Source organism: Harpia harpyja, chromosome Z (genome assembly GCF_026419915.1).
Source record: "Harpia harpyja isolate bHarHar1 chromosome Z, bHarHar1 primary haplotype, whole genome shotgun sequence".
In the NCBI taxonomy this organism is placed as follows: domain Eukaryota; kingdom Metazoa; phylum Chordata; class Aves; order Accipitriformes; family Accipitridae; genus Harpia; species Harpia harpyja.
The window spans coordinates 102,230,604-102,249,257 of NC_068969.1; the positions used below are offsets into that span (position 1 = coordinate 102,230,604).

The window sequence follows — 18,654 nt, forward strand, 5'->3', positions numbered from 1 at the left end:
ATAAGTAGAATGAGTCTGCAGCAAGAAAGAATGCATGCCAGGCCTACACAGGGGATTCCTAAAGTCTGTTTGCACAGTGGCAGTAGCTGGACACGAAATGTGTTCTTGTCTTCCTTTCCCCACACTTCTGTCATATATCTTCCCTTCCACAACCCAGACCATTATTCTACATCCTTATCCTCCTACCTGATACTACACACAAACTGGGATCCCAGTCTGTTCCCTACCTCCTTACAACACAGCTTTAGGTCTACAAAAAAGAACCCTAACTGTATCCTGTCACAGAGACATGTTTCACTCTGCTTTGGCCACTGCTCAGAGTCTGCAGTGACTGAACTCATGGAACAGACTGTGGAACAGGGAGGTGGTAGTCCAGCTGCAAAGTCCAGCAAGCTATAGCTGATCGGCTGATGGGTAGTAACTGCCTGTGTGAAGGGTCTCTTCAGCCATGTGCTAAGAACAATAATTGCTTGCATGGAGACACTTTATCCCACAGTTCAGGTAGGGAGGAGGTAGCGTTTCAACAAAACCAACTGCAAGCAAAGCTGAGAGTCACTGCTATCACAGAATCACAGAACAGTCCAGGCTGGAAGGAGCCTTGAAAGATCATTTGGTCCAACCCTTAGTGCTACATCTAACATCTTCGAGCAACACTGAGCGACAGGCAAGGTGTCCCTGCCCATGGCAGGAGGGTTGGAACTAGATGATCTTTAAGGTCCCTTCCAACCCAAACCATTCTATTATTCTATGATCTCATTCTGAAGTAGTTTACAAACTGCTAATAGTACACATCACTTTCCATCAACTGCTCTGTATGGGTTTGCACTGCTTATAAACACTGAGAAGCTGCCTGGCAGAGAAAGACCTGGGGGTGCTGGTTGACAGCCGGCTGAATATGAGCCAGCAGTGTGCCCAGGTGGCCAAGAAGGCCAACGGCATCCTGGCCTGTGTCAGAAATAGTGTGGCCAGCGGGAGCAGGGAGGTGATTGTCCCCTGTACTTGGCACTGGTGAGGCCACACCTCGAGTACTGTGTTCAGTTTTGGGCCCCTCACTACAGGAAAGACATGGAGGTGCTGGAGCGTGTCCAGAGGAGAGCAGCAAAGCTGGTGAAGGGTCTAGAGCACAAGTCTTATGAGGAGCAGCTGAGGGAACTGAGGCTGTTTAGTCTGGAGAAAAGGAGGCTGAGGGGAGACCTTATTGCTCTCTACAACTACCTGAAAGGAGGTTGTAGTGAGGTGGCTACTGGTCTCTTCTATCAAGTAACTAGTAATAGGATGAGAGGGAATGGCCTCAAGTTGTGCCAGGGGAGGTTTAGATTGGATATGATGAAAAATTTCTTTACTGAAAGGGTTGTCAAGCATTGGACCGGGCCGCCCAGGGAAGTGGTGGAGTCACAATCTGTGGAGGTATTCAAAAAACACATAGACAAGGCATTTCAGGGCATGGTTTAGTGGGCATGGTTGATGTTTGGACTCGATGATCTTAAAGGTCTTTCCCAACCTAAATGATTCTATGATTCTATGAATAGAGAATCTATAGAGAGGTCATTAAATGCTACTAAAGGACAAAATCCATGAAAGTGCTTAGCACCTTTACTTTTCTGACCTTTGCAAATCAGCTGGATCTACTAGAGTAAGCAGTATTTTTCAAGAAATTTCCCAATGCAAAGGACGAGAAACTGAAAAACCTTCATAAGAGATAGACAAAAATATCTGATGCTGGATTAACTGTAATTGAAATTGTGAAGCCTTGCTAAAATTAGTTCCTGTTGTGTGCATTTCTCATCTGTTGAAGTTTGCCGTTAAAAGATTCAGGATGTAATAGAGATTTTTTGTAAATATTCCCAAGTGCCAAGTACTACATTAGTTACAAAAAAAAAAAAAAAGACATTACAGAATGTTATCAGAGATCAGTGTTACATTGTGACTTACTGAGGTGAACATGGTGTTTCGTGAGCTCTACAGAGTAGCACCTTTTTGGACACTTCTTGTGTTATTCCTGGCACAAGAGCAGAAGAAGAGGAGCTTGAGCCTGGAAAGAAGAGTTTTCCTTCCTTATCCAGCTCTTCTGCGAGTCAACAGCACTTGCATGAGAAAGTAATCATCTATTTGCTGAAACCTGTTGATGATACACAGACAAAAATATACACTCTTTAGCTGTGTAACTGTCTGAGAAAATTGATTTGACAAAATAAGCCAAGAAGGTTTCATTGCACATAAATAAAATTTCTACCACATAAATAAGGCTAAACTGTAAAGCACTAATTTTTTTTTTTTTTTAACTTGGCCTTTCCCCCTTCATGTTTTAGAATATAAAAATACTTGTAATACAGCATATATGGTAACTAAAAAGTTAAAATTGAGACCACAAGAAGGGACTCTAGAATTATTAGCTGCAGTTATACTAAATAATACTAATCATCGCAGAAGCACCATGAAAGGGTGCAGAGGCCAAATGGTGAAAGATTCATGGCAACTGAGAATTGAACTTGAGCCTTCATATTCTCTGCTTCAGATGTTTTCAAATTTGGCCCTACCTGTGACAGATACTTTCTTGAGAGTACATAAAGTACAGAAAGATGTCAACTGCATGTCATTAAAACTCTTTTTTGTCTTAACATTATCAGGGATTGCTTGACTTACCAAAATTGACCATGAGAATCCATTTTTTAATTTTTTTCTTTTTTTTTTTAAGCAAACATCTTTTTAAAGCAAAAGCAGCCTGACAACCTCTGGTATGATTTGAGCAATAGCTGCCAAACGTAGGTCTGATCTTCCACTTTTTAAAAGGAAAACACTGAAGAGCTGTTAGTAAGAAATCAGATGAAATTAACAGAGCCTAAATTGCTCTCATTGAAACCTTTTCTTCAGAGGTTTAAGGATGAGATTTTGAAGGGTAAAGTCCCTTTGCTACCCACTTCCCAGAGAAAGCTCTTGATAACTGAGCTAGGTGAGAGTTGAAAAGGCTCAGACATCAGCTGTGAGAACTCTGTGCCCCCATAAGCTAGTGCAGAAGGGCAAACAGTGAGAGCATGGCCTTGCCTGGAGCTGGGATGCTTTTTAGGAAACATGGGTTTCTGTCTTGCTTCTCTGCACTAAAAGTAGATGAGACTTGAAGAGCTGACGGGTGTTTAACACACGAGGGGCCAGGAGAGGAAGTTGTTAAGTTTGAGTGCGAAAGCATGGAGTGTCCAGAGAGTTCCCTCTCTCCCTCCCACAGGGTTTGCACAACTCCTGGTGAAGTATTTGCACATTATTGCACATTTGTTTGCCTCCCAGGCAGTGGCAGGGAAGGACATGTTGAGGAGAAAGGGAAGTCAGGGGTGTTTTGCTAAAGCTGTCTCTTCCTCTTGCTTTTCCACTTCCTCTTCTTCCTGGTATCAGCAGCTGGGGGGCATGCTGAGGGGGAAGCCAGGCCAGTGGATAATCCCCTGCCCAACCATTTACATGAGGGTATACAGGGAGGAAACTGAAGCGACTTCTTCCTTGAGAAAGTTGTTTCCTCCCTCTCTTCCCACACAATCTCCCCTTCCCCCAATGCAGGGTCTCTCTCTTCTCCCTCTCCCTGGGTGCCACAACGCTGCTGACAGCAGCTGCCAACATGGCCACCCCCACGCTCTCAGGCTGAGCCCTAGCAGGGAGGCACAGAGCTAGTCATGGCCCCACGAGCTGATGGCGGGGGAAGGCATGGCACAGGCATGGCCAATACTGAGGGGAAAGAGGGAGGGGGGCTGAGGAAGCACAGCATTATGAGGGCAGGCAAAAGGCTGCCCACCCTCCACAGCTGCCAGCGCTCCTTTCCCCACACAAACTGCCTATGCCCAGCTCCCATTAGCCCTGCCATACTCCTCCATCTTCTCTCTCACCCCAGTCTCTACTGATTTTCCCTCATACACAGCTTCTAGCAACTTCCCAGGCAGCCTGCTTGCTTGCTTGCTTGCTTGCTTGCTTGCCTGCCTGCCTGCCTGCCTTACCAAGATGGCCACCAGGTCCCCTCCACATCCCCCTTGCCTCAGGCCAGGAGTTGGTTGCTACAAACTCAGCCATCATAGCTACACGCACATCACCTGCAACTTAGCTCATTAAATCATTTCATCGAGCTACCACTAGTAATCACCTTTGGCCCTCATTGAGGGCTAAGCTGTGGGATGTGAGGGGTGATGGTGCTGTGGCAAGCTCTGTGAGTCCTCCCAGCTGATGCTTCATGGGTCTGCGTCTGTATGCATGTGGGCTTTTGACCACCATGGTGAACTCTGCATTTTCAAGAGGGTTTTCTGGTGCCTGTGGAGGGTTTAGTGAAGGCCTGGTGTTCCTGTTTAGCCTGTCTGAAGTGTTTTCTGCTGTCACACTGCTTTCAATTCCCCCTGAACTCCTCCTGCTGAACCCAGGCAGACAGAACACAGGAGCACCAACATTGGCAAGAACCACACAGCTTGCAGGGCAAAAAAAGCCTAATTCAAAAGCTGCTTAATCTGAGTCCCCTGCATGAGTGAGCTTTGCAGAAAAAGTGGCAGGGAAGAGCCTGTGACATGGCAGGGGGCACTGAGGGAGAGCCCAGGGGCAGAGCACAGAGGGGGGAGTGCAGGGCAGTGAAGATGAGCAATTTGGTGGAACATGACAGCTAATACCTGAATACAAGCTTTGTGTTCAAAGAAGAATTGCTTAAAATCTGGTCCAACAGAGTGGTTCTAAGGTCAAATCACAAAAAAAAGAAAGACTTCTGGCTTTTCGCGTGTGAGATGATTGTTTTACAGCAGGTGCTTTGCATCGGCTTTAGATGTCCACAGGAAGGACTGTGCTCTGGAAGGACTTGATTTATTATCACAGGGCGTACACCCAAGCAGAAACCCAGCAGCTTAACATGCACCTGACTGTGGTGCACTGGAGCACACTGGGCTTTCCTTCATGACAGAAATACATCCTTTGCAAAGCATAGTCGGGGTAAGGAGACTGTCAGCATCATTTGACTTCTTTCTTGAATTTGCCAATTCTGCCTTTCTCTAGTATAGAAAAATATAAATAGTGGAAACAGATTTCTGCACTCCTTGTTCAAATAAATACAAATATAGTAACAATAGTCAATGGTTGTAAGATTATAGAGATTGAATTATGACAATTTAAAAGAGCCACAGCATTGACTTGAGGAGCTTTCAGGGAATCCTGCGTGCCAGCTGTCCACAAATAGTATCTGGAAAGCCCAGTTGTTCCCATAAGCATGACAGTGCATGTGGACACCAGAGAATGCTGCTAATTTGCTCATGACAACATCAAACTTCTGTCAGAAATACTAAAACCACCTTCAAATGGCAACCCGATGGAAATGCAACAGCACATTTTTCAGGAAGTCTCACCCCATCTGCAGACACAAAGATAACATAGACTGACACTACAAGAAACGTTTGTTCCCATAGTGTGCTGTAGCAATTGCAGGCAGAAGCTCCTGCCAGTGTTCAGGAATATCAAGTTTTTACTGAAAATCAGGTACTTTCCAAAGTGATCCTGTAACAGGATTGCCACTGCAGCAGGGTGGCACTTTTCCCCAGACCTCCTGACTCTGGGAAGTGGCACAGCATTGCCAAGCAGGACTGCTAACTCTTTGCCTTGCCCTCAGACTAAGTTCGCATACTTGAAATGTTAACCCCCAGGAGCAGCATGAAACCAGATAGACTGTAACTCTCTCAGTACAACTATGTACAGAGAGATTATCAATGGAGAAACACGTCATTGCTGCTGCTGCTCCTAGTCTGCCACTAGGAGGCAAGAGCCCCATGAGAGTGAGGAGGAGGCAAGAAGAGAGGTTTCAGTGAAAAACTGTGCTAACATTGACTTTCTCTAGCTGAGCACTCTGCTTATTTGCATGTGTCATACACTACAGATATACAGAGCAACACTATTTTGACTTAGGAAAGAGATTGTCAAACTTGCTTTAGTGATATTAATGCACCTGTCCAAAGGTGATCTCCCACGTACTTTTTTTTCCCTATATATACATGGTTTAAGGATTACCTGCCCCAGCCAATCATTTCTGTCTTTTTCTTCTCCCACCTTCACTCACCACTAATTCTGTTATCCTGTCTCACCTGTTTTGGGATCATGTAATAGACTAAGATCAGTGAAATGAAGCAGGTTAAAAACACCATGGAAAGAAAAAAAGATATTTTTATTTTGTTTCATGTCACTTCAGTTTACACCACCTCCAACAATGCTACTGACACAGCTGTGGGGGTTACAAGATCCCAACTATGATATTCTTTGTGAGCATTGAATTGGGAAGCCAGAGGTGTTCAGACGGGAGTGCCCAAACTTTCAAACCATTTCAGAGCACAGGACAACATCAGTAGATGAAAGATACCTTAAAAAGATGGCAGAGAAACTTGCTGAGGCTCTTTTTCTCCCTTTTTTCCTTTCTTCTACTTCTGACAATTTTAATTCTCAAGCAGCTACTTTTCCTGGAGTTGCATGGAAACAGAAATTTGAATAAATGCTCTGATAAAAAAAAATACTTAAGGCTGCAGCCATAAAAGTTGCACATGGGAACAGTAACACATCATTGCTATGCTGGGGTTTAGATGCTTAGTTTGGTCTACACAGAGTCTAGAATGGCATGCTTATACAGGAGAAGATATTATCGTTATTGATATTCTTGTATTGCTTGAATATAATCTTGTGATTTTGTTGCTGCTGCTGCTGTTGTTTTTATGAAAAATAAAAAAGGCAAAATATATATATGCTGCTTTTAGGCTTGTGGGTCCTGTTCCTTAAAATATTAATTCCTTCAGACTCTTTCTTCACCTAAAAATAACTAATTCCCCCAAATCACTCAAAAACATCCTTCACAGAAATAAGTGGAAAAAAACAGAGAAGGTCCAGGAAGGTGTTGCACCTGCAAGTGTAAAATGAAGCATATGGTAGACATTGCAGATGGGCAACTTTCAGAGCAGTTTCACTCCATAAATGGTTATTTTCATTGTGTTTGTTGCAATCTATATTCTCAGCAGCATTCTATCCTTTAGGGATATATTTATTTCTGTGTATTGGATGAAAGAGAAGATGACAGGAACTGCCTAGTGTTCAGAGTTGCAAAGATGACCTCGCTCTTTGATCATTGCATGATTTGTCTAGCACTGATACTGTGTGCAAACCCTTGCAGCGGTGTTTACCCATGCAAAATGACTATATTGCTACAGTTAGCACCTTAAAACAGTCATGAAGACTGCCAGCTAGAATAGCAACAGTCACAAAGTCTAATCTGCCTTAATCTTAATAATAAATGCTTCATTATCTGTGATGATTGTTTATTTTCACAAATAAATGTGTTTCTTAAAATAAAATATAGTGTTTATGAGAATTAATAGAATAAAGAAATGTATTTCTCCCACTAAGAAAAAATAACATTGTGTTATGTAACAAAAAAAATAGTTATCATTGGCAAGTGGCAAAAAAAAAAGCATGTGGCAGTGTTTTTAACTCAAATAAGCTCCATCCAGCATTCTAATAAGCTTCTGAACTAGCTGAGATAGGAATTCTTGTAAAATTAAGCTGGAAATATCAAGCACTTCCAATGCTTTATTTTGAGAGCCAAAAATATTTTGAAAAATACTAAGAAAGTTGTGTGGAGGAGAAGTGACAGACAGTGAGGAAGAGTCAAACAACCTTTTTTGAAGCTCAAAGACAATTTTTCTCCTGCAATCTCATCCCTGTGCAGAGCTCCAGCAACTTCACTGAGCTCTATTTAGTAGAGGGTTCCAGCTTCATGGTTTGGGTTTACCTTCAGCACAAACATAATTTTAGAATTTCTTGTGAAGCTTACTTTCTCAATACCGTTTTTCCTATCAATAATGAATTCACAGGCAGAAGGGCAGAAGAAATGTATGATCATAGTTTTTTAAAAAATACCTCCATACAGCAAAAGCTTTAAAAAAGTGGCCAGCAGAGTCTCTTGAGATCCTACTGGCAAAGGTGGGAGCAAGAAAACACGTTAGCTGATACCTGATGAGTGGGAATGTATACAGTGGTTCTCAATGGTAGCAGGGGACTAGACTTGATGGCCCAAGAGGTTGGGCCACTCTTGTGTTTATGCTTGTCATTACCACACACATTTCATTAGCCATTATTCTGTAGCAACTCCAGCTTGTATGCACAAACACAGCTTCACAGGACCCTGCAATATGGGGTAAATGCAATACTTTTAGGTATCACGTGGTGAATACTGCTGATGGCAGCAGCCAGTCTGAACACATTTTAGTTCCCTTTCCCCCCACCATTTCTTGCCTAATATCCTGAGGAGAGCAGTTTTCTCTACTGATCATGATACTGAAACCCACAAGCAGCATTCTTATGCAAACCCTCGTTGAGAAGCAGAAGTCAGCAAATAGACCAGGCTGTTAAGGTGATAGACCCGTGGATTGTCTCATTGAGGGACCCAGTTTTTCTGCCTGTATCAAAATATTGGAGAGCTTTGGGAATCCAGGTAAATTGTTGTACATGTTTGTCTTATAAATAAACCTGCAAAGTTCCAGGAGAAATACGATCAGTACAAGGTATTACATATAACCTCATATAACTGGAAATTTTAATTGTAGATTTTACTTACTATTAGTTGTGGAGCTGAAAAGATGCCAAGCTGATGAAAAGGACTTTTCTCTCTCAAAGTTTTGTGTTTAGTTCCCTGAAATTTTACTAAGAGCAGTCCTAATTTAAGTGATTTTTGCATTTTGCATAATAACAGAAATGGTATCACTTAAAGGCAATTATTTCCTAGTAATTCCTTTTGCATTATTTGTGGCTGGTTGGTTTATGGGTAGGATATTTTTTAATATACCATACTCTGGATTGAGATATCAGTGTATGTATTTTGTTTGTAGTGGGTCATGGAAAATATTTTTCTTTCCAGTGGTGAGTCAGAATGGTACTCAATGTCTTAAAACTGCACAAAATTTCCTTCAAATCTTGAAATTCTAGAAATAATGGTAGGAACTTTTCAGTGGCAGGAACTCAAGTTTTTCTTCCTTGAGACTTGGAGACGTTACATTAGCTTTAGTGGAATAACCAGAGTCAAATCCAAGACATTCATATGGCAGTCACTGTATACACTGTATATAAATAGGTTTCTGAGTGAAGAGGGATCTGTCTGCTTCATTTCAGGGCAGACTTACTAGAAAATTTACATTATTCTGAAAGCTGTTGATTAGCATATGAGAAAAATAATTTAAAACCCCCAAATTATGAAGTATCATGAAACTCTGTGCTTATATAAAGCCATGTTTAAAAAAATCATAATCCTTTTCCAGGAAGGGATATTACTTAGTCTGTTTTTATTGGATAGAAGTTCTTGGTGGAAAACTGAAGCTGCCAGGCTTCTGTTGTTGAAGACTGAATTGCCAATGGTTGACAGTTTTTCTGATTTTGACTTAGACAGGTACCAAAAAGAAGCAAGAAAATAAACATGAAACTTTGTGTTGAACTTATCAGGACATGGGATGAAGAGATGACCATGCCTGGATAGATGCTTTAGCCTCATGCATAGGCTGTGACAGCAATAGCCTGGGACCAAGCTGGGATATCATCTGGCTGTTCTGGTCAAGCCCTATGCCTTCACTAGTCCTGGTCTCAAACTGACCAGAAGTGGATGAACTGTATTGTCCTGTCATGTTCCTGCAATATGATATAGTTGGTCTTATGATTAGGTAAAAGATGAGAAAAAGTGACAAGAGAATGCACGATGGAAAAGATACAGAATACAGCATGATCAGGCTGCAACACTGTCTTGTCTAATTTTCACAACCTCATGTCCTCATGAATGTGCTGGTTTTGTCTTGTTGGTCTTAGAGGGATGTTTGAAATTATGCTCTCAGGCTAACATACAGGCTGTCAGCCCCTTACTGGGGAATCCCTTAGATTTCTGTTTATCCTCTCCATCCTAGATGTCTGCCTTTCAAAAAAAACCCAGACAGTAGAATAGCCTGCCTCTTCATTATTTAGTATCTGATGAGGGCTCATTTTTCTTGTACACCAACCACTGTATTAGCAAGTCTTTTTGTTTGGGCAGATGCTGTCCTTCCGCCTTCTTTTCATATTTCTGCCACCTGCATTCATAGTATTGCAACTTCTTAACTCCAGTTTCCAAATACTGCACTCACTATTAGAGGGAGTCGTCTTTAACTAGTAATTATAACTAGACTCAGGGGGAAGAAAAGCAACTCGAAAATGATTTATCTCTTCTGGAAACAACAAAGTTGCATAATGATAATTCTGAAGTCTCTCTGTCTGGAAAAGGAAATAGTTATGCAATAATTTATCACAAATTCAGAATGGCACTAGCATCTTGTGCAAGGAGCTAAACTCCCTTAAATCCATTAACTTCAGTAGAAGTTCAATCAGGCCTTTATAAAGTTGCCAAATAATTTTCAGATCTGCATTTCTCTATAACTTTCTTATGTCATTTTCCTTGCCTTTTCTGTCCAGTTCCTTTTTCTTTATATCCTGTCCATGGGTTGGAGCTCAATTCCCTTAGTAGTTATGAGCTTCTCTGGTTATTTCACTGTCACAGAATTCATGAGTATACACACTTTTCTTCTTAATGGAATAGCTTTATAATCTTTATTTCATTACTTTCTAGCAAACTCATCAAGATCTGATTCTGTTAAAAGATTATGAGTTTTTTAAAGGCCTGGTTAGACCCTATCACTTCGGAACAGAAAGGAAAAAGTTATAGGTGAGAAATGAAAAGATGGGGTTTTTCCATTTATAAATCAGATCTGCATCTATTTTGAAGAATTGCATAATTTCTTGTACAGTCAACAGTTACATATATATTTCATTTGTTTAGTTAAGGATCATATGCATGCACATCTGCTGTTCCTTTCATTGATCTAGTGTTGCTGTTTGAAGAAAGAGCAACCACAAGGGGAAGTTAAAGTGAAATGATCTTTTGGCTTCACCAAGACTGGAAAGTAAATAATGAGAGCATATTTATGCCAAAGCAAAACAAATGTTTTTTGATCAGGCTGCTAGTTGAGTAAATTCAGGAAGAATACAGTTGGAACCTTTGTATTTCTTGTGTTCTCATTACACTGTACTTCTGTACAGAAATGTGCAGTTATATTGTAAGCAATGGAGAATTGCACTTGTTTACACTGAGGTGTAATTAAGATCTAGTTGTGGAAGAATTCTGTACCAGTGTATCTTGGTATCTGTATGAGTCTGCTGAAGGCAGTGGGAGGGTGGGAAAGCACTGCATATACAAATCTTGATGAATCTATGGCATGGGAACTAAAACCTGGGTATTGTTCTAGATTTGAGCAAACACATTTGAATAATGCAACCATCTCATATCAAAGCAAATGTTACAGTGCATGTTGTGTGCTGCTTCCAGTTCAGATCAGAAGCTGAAAAGCCAAAATATTTTGCATTGAGCTTCCCAACAGAGTGCAAAGAGAAAGTTCAGAAAATAACCAAAGTACTTCTTGCATGAGACTCTTCTGTCCCACATGCACTTTGCACTTGAGAGGGGAAGGTTAGGGTGAACTTAATCTCACTTCAGAATCTTTTCAAGTTCCCATTTCATGATTTACAACCCATTGTATGTGCTAATGGAATAGGTAACTGCTGTTGTTTCTGGGAAGGGAAACAGAAACTGCAGGGATTACTCTATAAGCAGGGCCACAGATAAAAGATTCTGTCTTTTTCCCAGTTCCCCATCTGTCTACCTGGCCAGTCAGGTTGTGCATTAGAATCCACAATATGGCTTCTAGTATAACGTAGCTTATGAAAGCAGGAACTGGTGACGTAGATTACAGAGAAGCAGAAAAATTTCATGGAGTTTCTTACTCTCTTCTGATTCTTAGCGTTACCTTTACAACTTACTACTCACTGTAAGTAAATGAGAGAGGCTACATTGTTGATTGTAAGCCTTTCCACATGTCCAGGAGTTTTTTACTCTTGAAGAGCTTGTAAATCTGCATGACTGAAAAATTTGTTCACAGTACTGGGAAGAAATCTATTAAAAGAAATCCATTGACAGTCCTAACATGGCAGTAGTGAATGGTTCAGTGCTTTTGAAAGTATGTATGAATGTAATTGATCTTGCTATTGCAAAGATGTAGAAAACTTCTCAGAAACCATATATCATAACAAGAAAAGTTTCTTCAAAGCCACATTTCCAGCTTCCAAAAGGTCTACATGCTGAATGTCTCTTGTCCAGAACGTTCACGTTACTGTAGTTTGACACAGTACTTTTTCTTAAATTTCAAATGGAAGAGGTAGCAGAAGAATCAATTTATTGCTATAACTTTCAAAAGAAATGAACAGCTGAGATGGCCAAGCAGTTGATTAGATTGTAATTTATAAGTTCTGAAGACTTCAGACACTGAGTTAAAGTTACAGTATCTCTGATGGTTTAGATTTTGTTACAGAAGTTAAAAAAAAAGTACGCGTTAGTACAAAGTCAAAAGAGATCAGAGACAAAAGGCTTTGTTATACTCTCTGGCATTGTGATTAGCTTAACTTTCTGTTTAAGTGGGTAAAATCAGTGCCTTGTGAGGCATTGTGGGAGAAATCTTGAATGATTAGTGATATATAAATGTATCTCCACAGTGTAATTTTGTACGTATGTGAGTGCATATGCTTCAACCCGCAGTAGATGACTTAAACCTGATAATCTCCATAGTAAATGTGTACTTCCTCCCTTCCTTATATGTGCAAAAAAGATAACAATATGGTGCTCTGGGGATAAGTTTCATATACATCTATCTTGTTTTGACTGCATTTATTGTAAGTAACTTTGTAGTATAATACAAACAGTTTGGAAAGACTGAATATCTTGGTAATACTGAAAGACTGGGAAAGTTACTGGAAGTTGCAGAAGTCACAGGTAAAACTATTCCAACATAACAGGCAATTCATGTAATCTGATAAAATCAAACAGAAGGCAAAAGGAGCAAAACCCCTATTTAGAAGCTCTTGTTAATGAAGCAGAAAAAATTACTGAACACCCACTGAACTGTACTGAGTGAAGACACAGTTCATTCTTCAACCTCTTTCTAAAATTTTTTTCAGACATCTATTTATTTGCTTTGTAGTGATATTCTTTTTTTTCCAAATGATTCAGAGCCCTTCCTAGTTATAACATCCCTGCTTTATACCATTAGTCTTACATTTTAACTTCCACACACAAAACAGATCCCTCTTAAACAAGTTGTGAACCAGATACACCAGCATATCTGCCATAGCTGCACCCCTGCTGCCACTGTTATCTGGGAAAGGGTTCCCTGTGGCAGAGGGCTCCTGGAGCCCAAAAGTGGCCCCAGCCTAGTGCAGTGGGACCAGCTCACTTTGCCCCCATCCTTCACTGCACTGTGTTTTAGTTGTACTGAATTCAAATGTATTGAGCTTTTGCACTCAGTTCATATTAAAGATGGGTCCTGAAAGGTATTGAATAGGTCTGACCAATTAAAACATTTTTGAATGAAGTTGGGTTTTATCCACTTGGAATTGTTCCTTTTTTTTTTTTCCCCCAAAGAAGTTAAGTATCTTTGACAGTATCTGGATGTATTGGTTGTCATTTCTTCCTATTTTGCTCCACATATTTTCATTTTCCATCCACACATGCACAGTTTTGTTCAGATATAAAATGGAGAAGAGAAACAAGGACAAAGCAAGGGCGGGGGGAGCAGCAGGGAAGAAAACTGCTGAGAAGGGAAAGAAAAACTGACACACACCCCCCAAACCAGAAGAATTTCTGTTTTCACAAAGGAACTTGCATTTGTCCAAAGAGTTGGCAGGAATAAAGCTAGTCTAGTACATAATCCAGGTTCTAGTACAGTCTATGCTTCTCACTGCAAGATACTTGTGGGTTTAGGGTTACATTAATTTTAAAGTAGTATGTATTTTCTTATATTTATTATGTGTTCTGTTCCCAGTTACAGAAATGAACAGAAACTATAGCATGCCCAAAAGCAGCTGCATAACCACTACCTGCACTGAAAAATTTAAAAGATTGTATAACCACAGCAAGGATATAACAATATGCTCAGCTTCTTTAACCCTACAGGAAGATGTGCTACAATATCTCCACAGCCAATCAGCAGTACTACAAGCCTCAGACCAGGAAACTCTTTAAAGTACAGTATGTGTGAACATTGCAACAGGGACTTTCTCATTGCTGCTCTTTCTTTTTCTCTTCTTTATGCTTATAGGATGTCAAGGCAGATGTGAAGGCACTCATGGCGAAATTTAACACAGGTAACAGCCCCACAGAGGATGTTTCTGGTAACAGTCGACCCTTCAAAGTCCCAGGACAACCTATTGGTACGGGATTACAGACAAGGAAAGCAGCACTTGAGAAATTTGCAAGTCAAGGGAATACATCTTCTCCTTCAGGACCCAGTACCTTTCAAAAACCTGTTCATCCTAAGCCTCCTCTGGGGGTCAAGCCTTCACCTGATGATAAAACAGAGAAGGATCCAAAGCCCCCGTATTTGAAACCAGTGGCACAAAGGTTTGGGGTTCAGCTTCAGGCAACTAACAGAGAAAATGATGGAAAAGCTGGATGCACTAAACCCCTTACAAAAACCAGTGACTTGGCAAAAGAAGAGCCAAAGCCTCTGTACCCAAAACCTGCAGGGAACAAATTCCTTAACTCTGCTCCTCATGAGAAAGAAAAAAATCCTCTGGGAACAAAACCAAATTCAAATTTTGCACCACAGGAGAGTGAGGCAAAACCAGCATTTTCAAAAGTAATTGGAGTTAAGGAAAAGTTCATGTCTGCAACACAAGAAAATGAGCCCAAGCCTCCTTTCTCTAAACCACCTCTGGCACAGAAACCTTCTCTAAACCATGACATCTCCCACAACGAAGACACTTCTAATAAAAATGTTTTTCTGCAAAAAGGACTATCGGGCCCTAGACCAAATATACACTCATTTAAAGCAACAAAGGAAATGGATGAAAATAGTAACTGTGCTGCAGAAGGTGCAGGCAGTCATTTTTCTAACATAGCTCTGAAGCCTACGGGCCACTGGTCCAGCTCTTCTCAAGGCACCCCCAAAAACATGGAGGAAAAGACTGAAGAAAAGGGGATTAGTGCTGCCAAGAACATCTTCCTCAACAAAATCATCCAGGAAGAATCAGGTTCTTCTTCTCCTAAGTTCTATAAGATGAACACAGCGCTTGCTGCAGGAAGGCCATCAAGTGGATCACAAGAGAAAGAGGATGGGGACAGGAGGTCAGGAACCCCCAAGCGGAAAGCCTTGCCCTCGCTGTTCAAGCTAGGCCAGCCCCCGCAGAAGCCCAGCAGACCCCCCAGCGTGGACCTGGAAAGGTTCCGGAAGAGCAGCCCAAAAGACAGTGAGTCCTCTCTCTTCTTGCTTTCCTGGGTATTGGCTTTTTAGTGCATTTAGTATGCAATTCATTTCAGGTGGAATCCCCTTTTCTGTTCCAAAATGAGACTTGTGCATCAGACAGCCCGTTAAAGCTTTAACCTATGCTTCCGTACAGGACAGAAATATAAATTATATTCTCCCTCCCTGAGCAATAAAGTGTAGGATGAATGCTTTCTGTACTGGCTTTATTTGTTTTTCAAAAATACTTAGGTGTAGCTATAACTTGTGTCAGGGAGTTTAAGTATTTTTCTCGACAGACACTGAAGTTCTGACTTCCTATAAATGAGATCTTGATGTTGTGTGTCCTGTTCTCAACAGTAACTTCTTGAGCACAGCTTGAGGGCCACCAAAATGATATACTACAACCTCTAGTAACCACACTTTTTTTTTTTTTTTGCCTTTCACAATGACTAATCAGCATGACCCTATAAGTTGCTGTATTTTAAAGTTTGTTTAGAAAGTTGAACACTATGCAAAATTACAGAATCAATTGCTCCCACATGGAGCTGCGTCAGTTTTATATCCAAATCTGAATCCAGACTCCAAAAGTGTCTCCTGGACTTAGTGTTTTCTGTTAGGTTTACGTGACTTCAGTAGTGTGGCAGTTAGAAACACCTGAGGCTCTGCCTCACTATTTTGCTGAAGAACCAAGCCTCCAAACTTTCTGATGGTCATAATCCAGGCATGAATATCAAGGCTTGTGAGTAGGTTTTTGTAAAATTTAGGATGGTTTTGTGTGTGATGAGAGCTTCTGTAAATACATTTGAAATATCTGGGAGGACAAAAATCCCTGTGAAAAAAAGAAATTGCTGTGACTCCACAGCAGAGTTCTGCTTCAACAGCCTCTTTTCACCACATAAGACAAGTTGCAACAATGATATAAGCGGTTTCTGAGGCACCCAAAATATGCCCTTGAAAATCTCATGCAAAAGTGTAGTTTAGACCCACATATCCACTGTCACCTCCTTGAAAGAGAGATCAGTTTTGCAGAGGTTCTGCATGTCCTTAATTCTCCCTTAACTCACCTGTATTTCAAACTTTTGGATTCAGTTTTTCCTCCAAAGCTTTTAGGCACTCTTTGAGAATTCTAAAAAGTTCAAATCAGCCACTTCAGTTGGAATGGGTGTTGCCAACTGACACATTTCTATTAAAAGTTTTATAGTAACCGAAGGAGGCTTTCTCTTTTATCTTATAGCACCAGGTGCTAGGAACTGTGTTTGCATGAGAAATTCTGATCACATTTTAAAATCAAAGTTTTAAGTTGTATGGGTCCAGAGGAAAGCTGCTCTTGATCTTGGTGCATGAGAGAAACAAGGGCAGAAATAAAAACTTATTATTGTGTTAGATTTCTATGTTGGCTTTGTTTCTTTTTTTTTTTTTTTCTTTCTTAACATACTGCTGTCTGCATTGAGCTCAGAAAGCAAAGAATATATTTAATCCTCACACACATTATTTTAGCTCAAATAATTTTAACCAGTTATGTCCTGCAACTGTGTCAGGTGATACATACAGCTAAGTAATTTCTGATAATGAGGGGCATTTCACCTACATTAGTCTGCCTTAACCGTCTCTCTTAGATTTAATTAAACAGATCAAACTTAGACTCTTAAATTTTCAGTGTAGTTAGTGGAAAGGGAGATGCCCAATGGTGTGATTCAAAGCGCTAAAGTTAGATGCTTAATGTAGCTGACAGTAGATACTCTGAATAACTCCACACTGTGCATGTGCAGTACATCAGGTACATTCATGCAATTTAATTGATACAAAATCTGTTCTTGTGCCTTCCATATTTAGGATACAGTATAGCTTGTGCTTCAGCAGTTTTGAATGCACATAAGACTGGTCTTCCTGAGACAGAAGACATTCAAAGGGATTACTAACCAGATGAAAAAGCTCAGAGCTGACTTTCTCTAAAGCCAAAAAGCCACACTAAAAACACAGAGTGTGCATGCAACTATACATTCTGTTATTAATTCCACTCAAAAATTAGGAGCATATCAGTAACATAAAATGTACATTCTTGTCAGCTACTACATTCTTATTTTCCTGTGTTACCCTACAGTTATGGAAATGTTCTCACAAATCCATCATCAGGGCCAGATTCTCAAATGGTGTAAATTTGTGTACCTCTTTAAAAGAAATATGCCAATATACAACAGTCTGAGCAGCTGCCCCTTCTCCATAGAGGACTGTTCAGCACGTCTGGCTTTACTCAAGTGCCCAGAACAGTCTCAAAATGGAAAGGCAGCATTTTCAGCAAATGACACCAGCAAATGTTTTGATTAAACAAAACCAAGACATTTACTAGCTAGAATTTTGAGAAGTCCTGATGAAGGCTGGAAACACCCAAACCTGAAATTAATTTTTTAAAATACATTTTTTAGTTTATTTTTAAGTAATTAATGGAGGAATGCTTTTAGTTGTTCATTTGTTGTTTATTCAGTTATTTAAATTTTTTTTTCTGGTTGTCATGCAGTTACAGACACAAAGCATTTTTTCATCCTCTTTTTAAAACTGGGGGTTAGAAATATTTATCGAATGCATTTAAAATGAATACTGTGAACAGGGCTGAAAGAATAATACCAGAACTTTTGCTAGAAGGAGGATCTCCAGTTGTCACTAGCCAGCACTAGTGCAGCCACCAGCCTGGATGAGTCACACTGGGAACATGAGGTAAGGATGGAGCTGCCCAGTGTGGTGGCACAGATTGTTCTCCAAACCTGTTGCAAAATACACACCCAACTAAGTAGAACTGCAGGGTCAGACATGGTCTTCTCTACTTCACAGTCTTTGGGTCAGGGCAAGACTGAAAGATATAGAAACCACATCAATATGAAGCTGTTCATAGTGGCCCTGAACTTCAGCCTTCCCCTGTAGAGCTGGCATGTGGACCTTGATGTTCTGTTTGGCTTTAATTAATACAGCTCATTTCTTTGTGGCCAGAATTCTCTGTAGAACAGTTCTGGTGGAGAGAACGGATGTTCTAGAGTAAATCCTGAACAAACTCATTTTCAGCTCAACAAAGTTATTCATCGCTGCTGGGTTTCTTGGAACATTAGACTAGAATGACAAAACCTACCTGCTTTGGAAAGGCAATTAAGTGGAATTGTTTTCTTTTTTTTCTTTTTTTTTTTTTGTCATTTCAAGAATCAAAGTCATGCCAGGAAGATGCCACCCCCACAGCACAAATTCTTCCTGCTCATTAGTTTGTCCTGATAAACAGCAGCTTGCCATACTTGCTTAATTTGCTGCTGTGATTCAGGTGATGAGTAAA

At 40.5% G+C, this 18,654-nt stretch overlaps 1 protein-coding gene across 4 annotated transcripts in view; it reads left to right on the plus strand.

Annotated features, from left to right (window-relative positions):
* FYB1 (FYN binding protein 1) overlaps window positions 1-18,654 on the plus strand; it is a 66,886-nt gene that overhangs the window by 11,292 nt on the left and 36,940 nt on the right. For 3 of the 4 annotated variants that reach the window (XR_008233396.1, XM_052776269.1, XM_052776271.1), the window contains exon 2: window positions 14,196-15,345. Coding sequence is in view for 3 of the 4 variants with exons in the window: in XM_052776269.1 (XP_052632229.1) it covers window positions 14,196-15,345 (1,150 nt within the window). In the remaining variant the exon portion in view is untranslated. Of the gene's footprint in view, window positions 1-8,276; window positions 8,471-14,195; window positions 15,346-18,654 lie in introns of those variants that run through there. The other variant, XM_052776270.1, reaches the window with a different exon arrangement.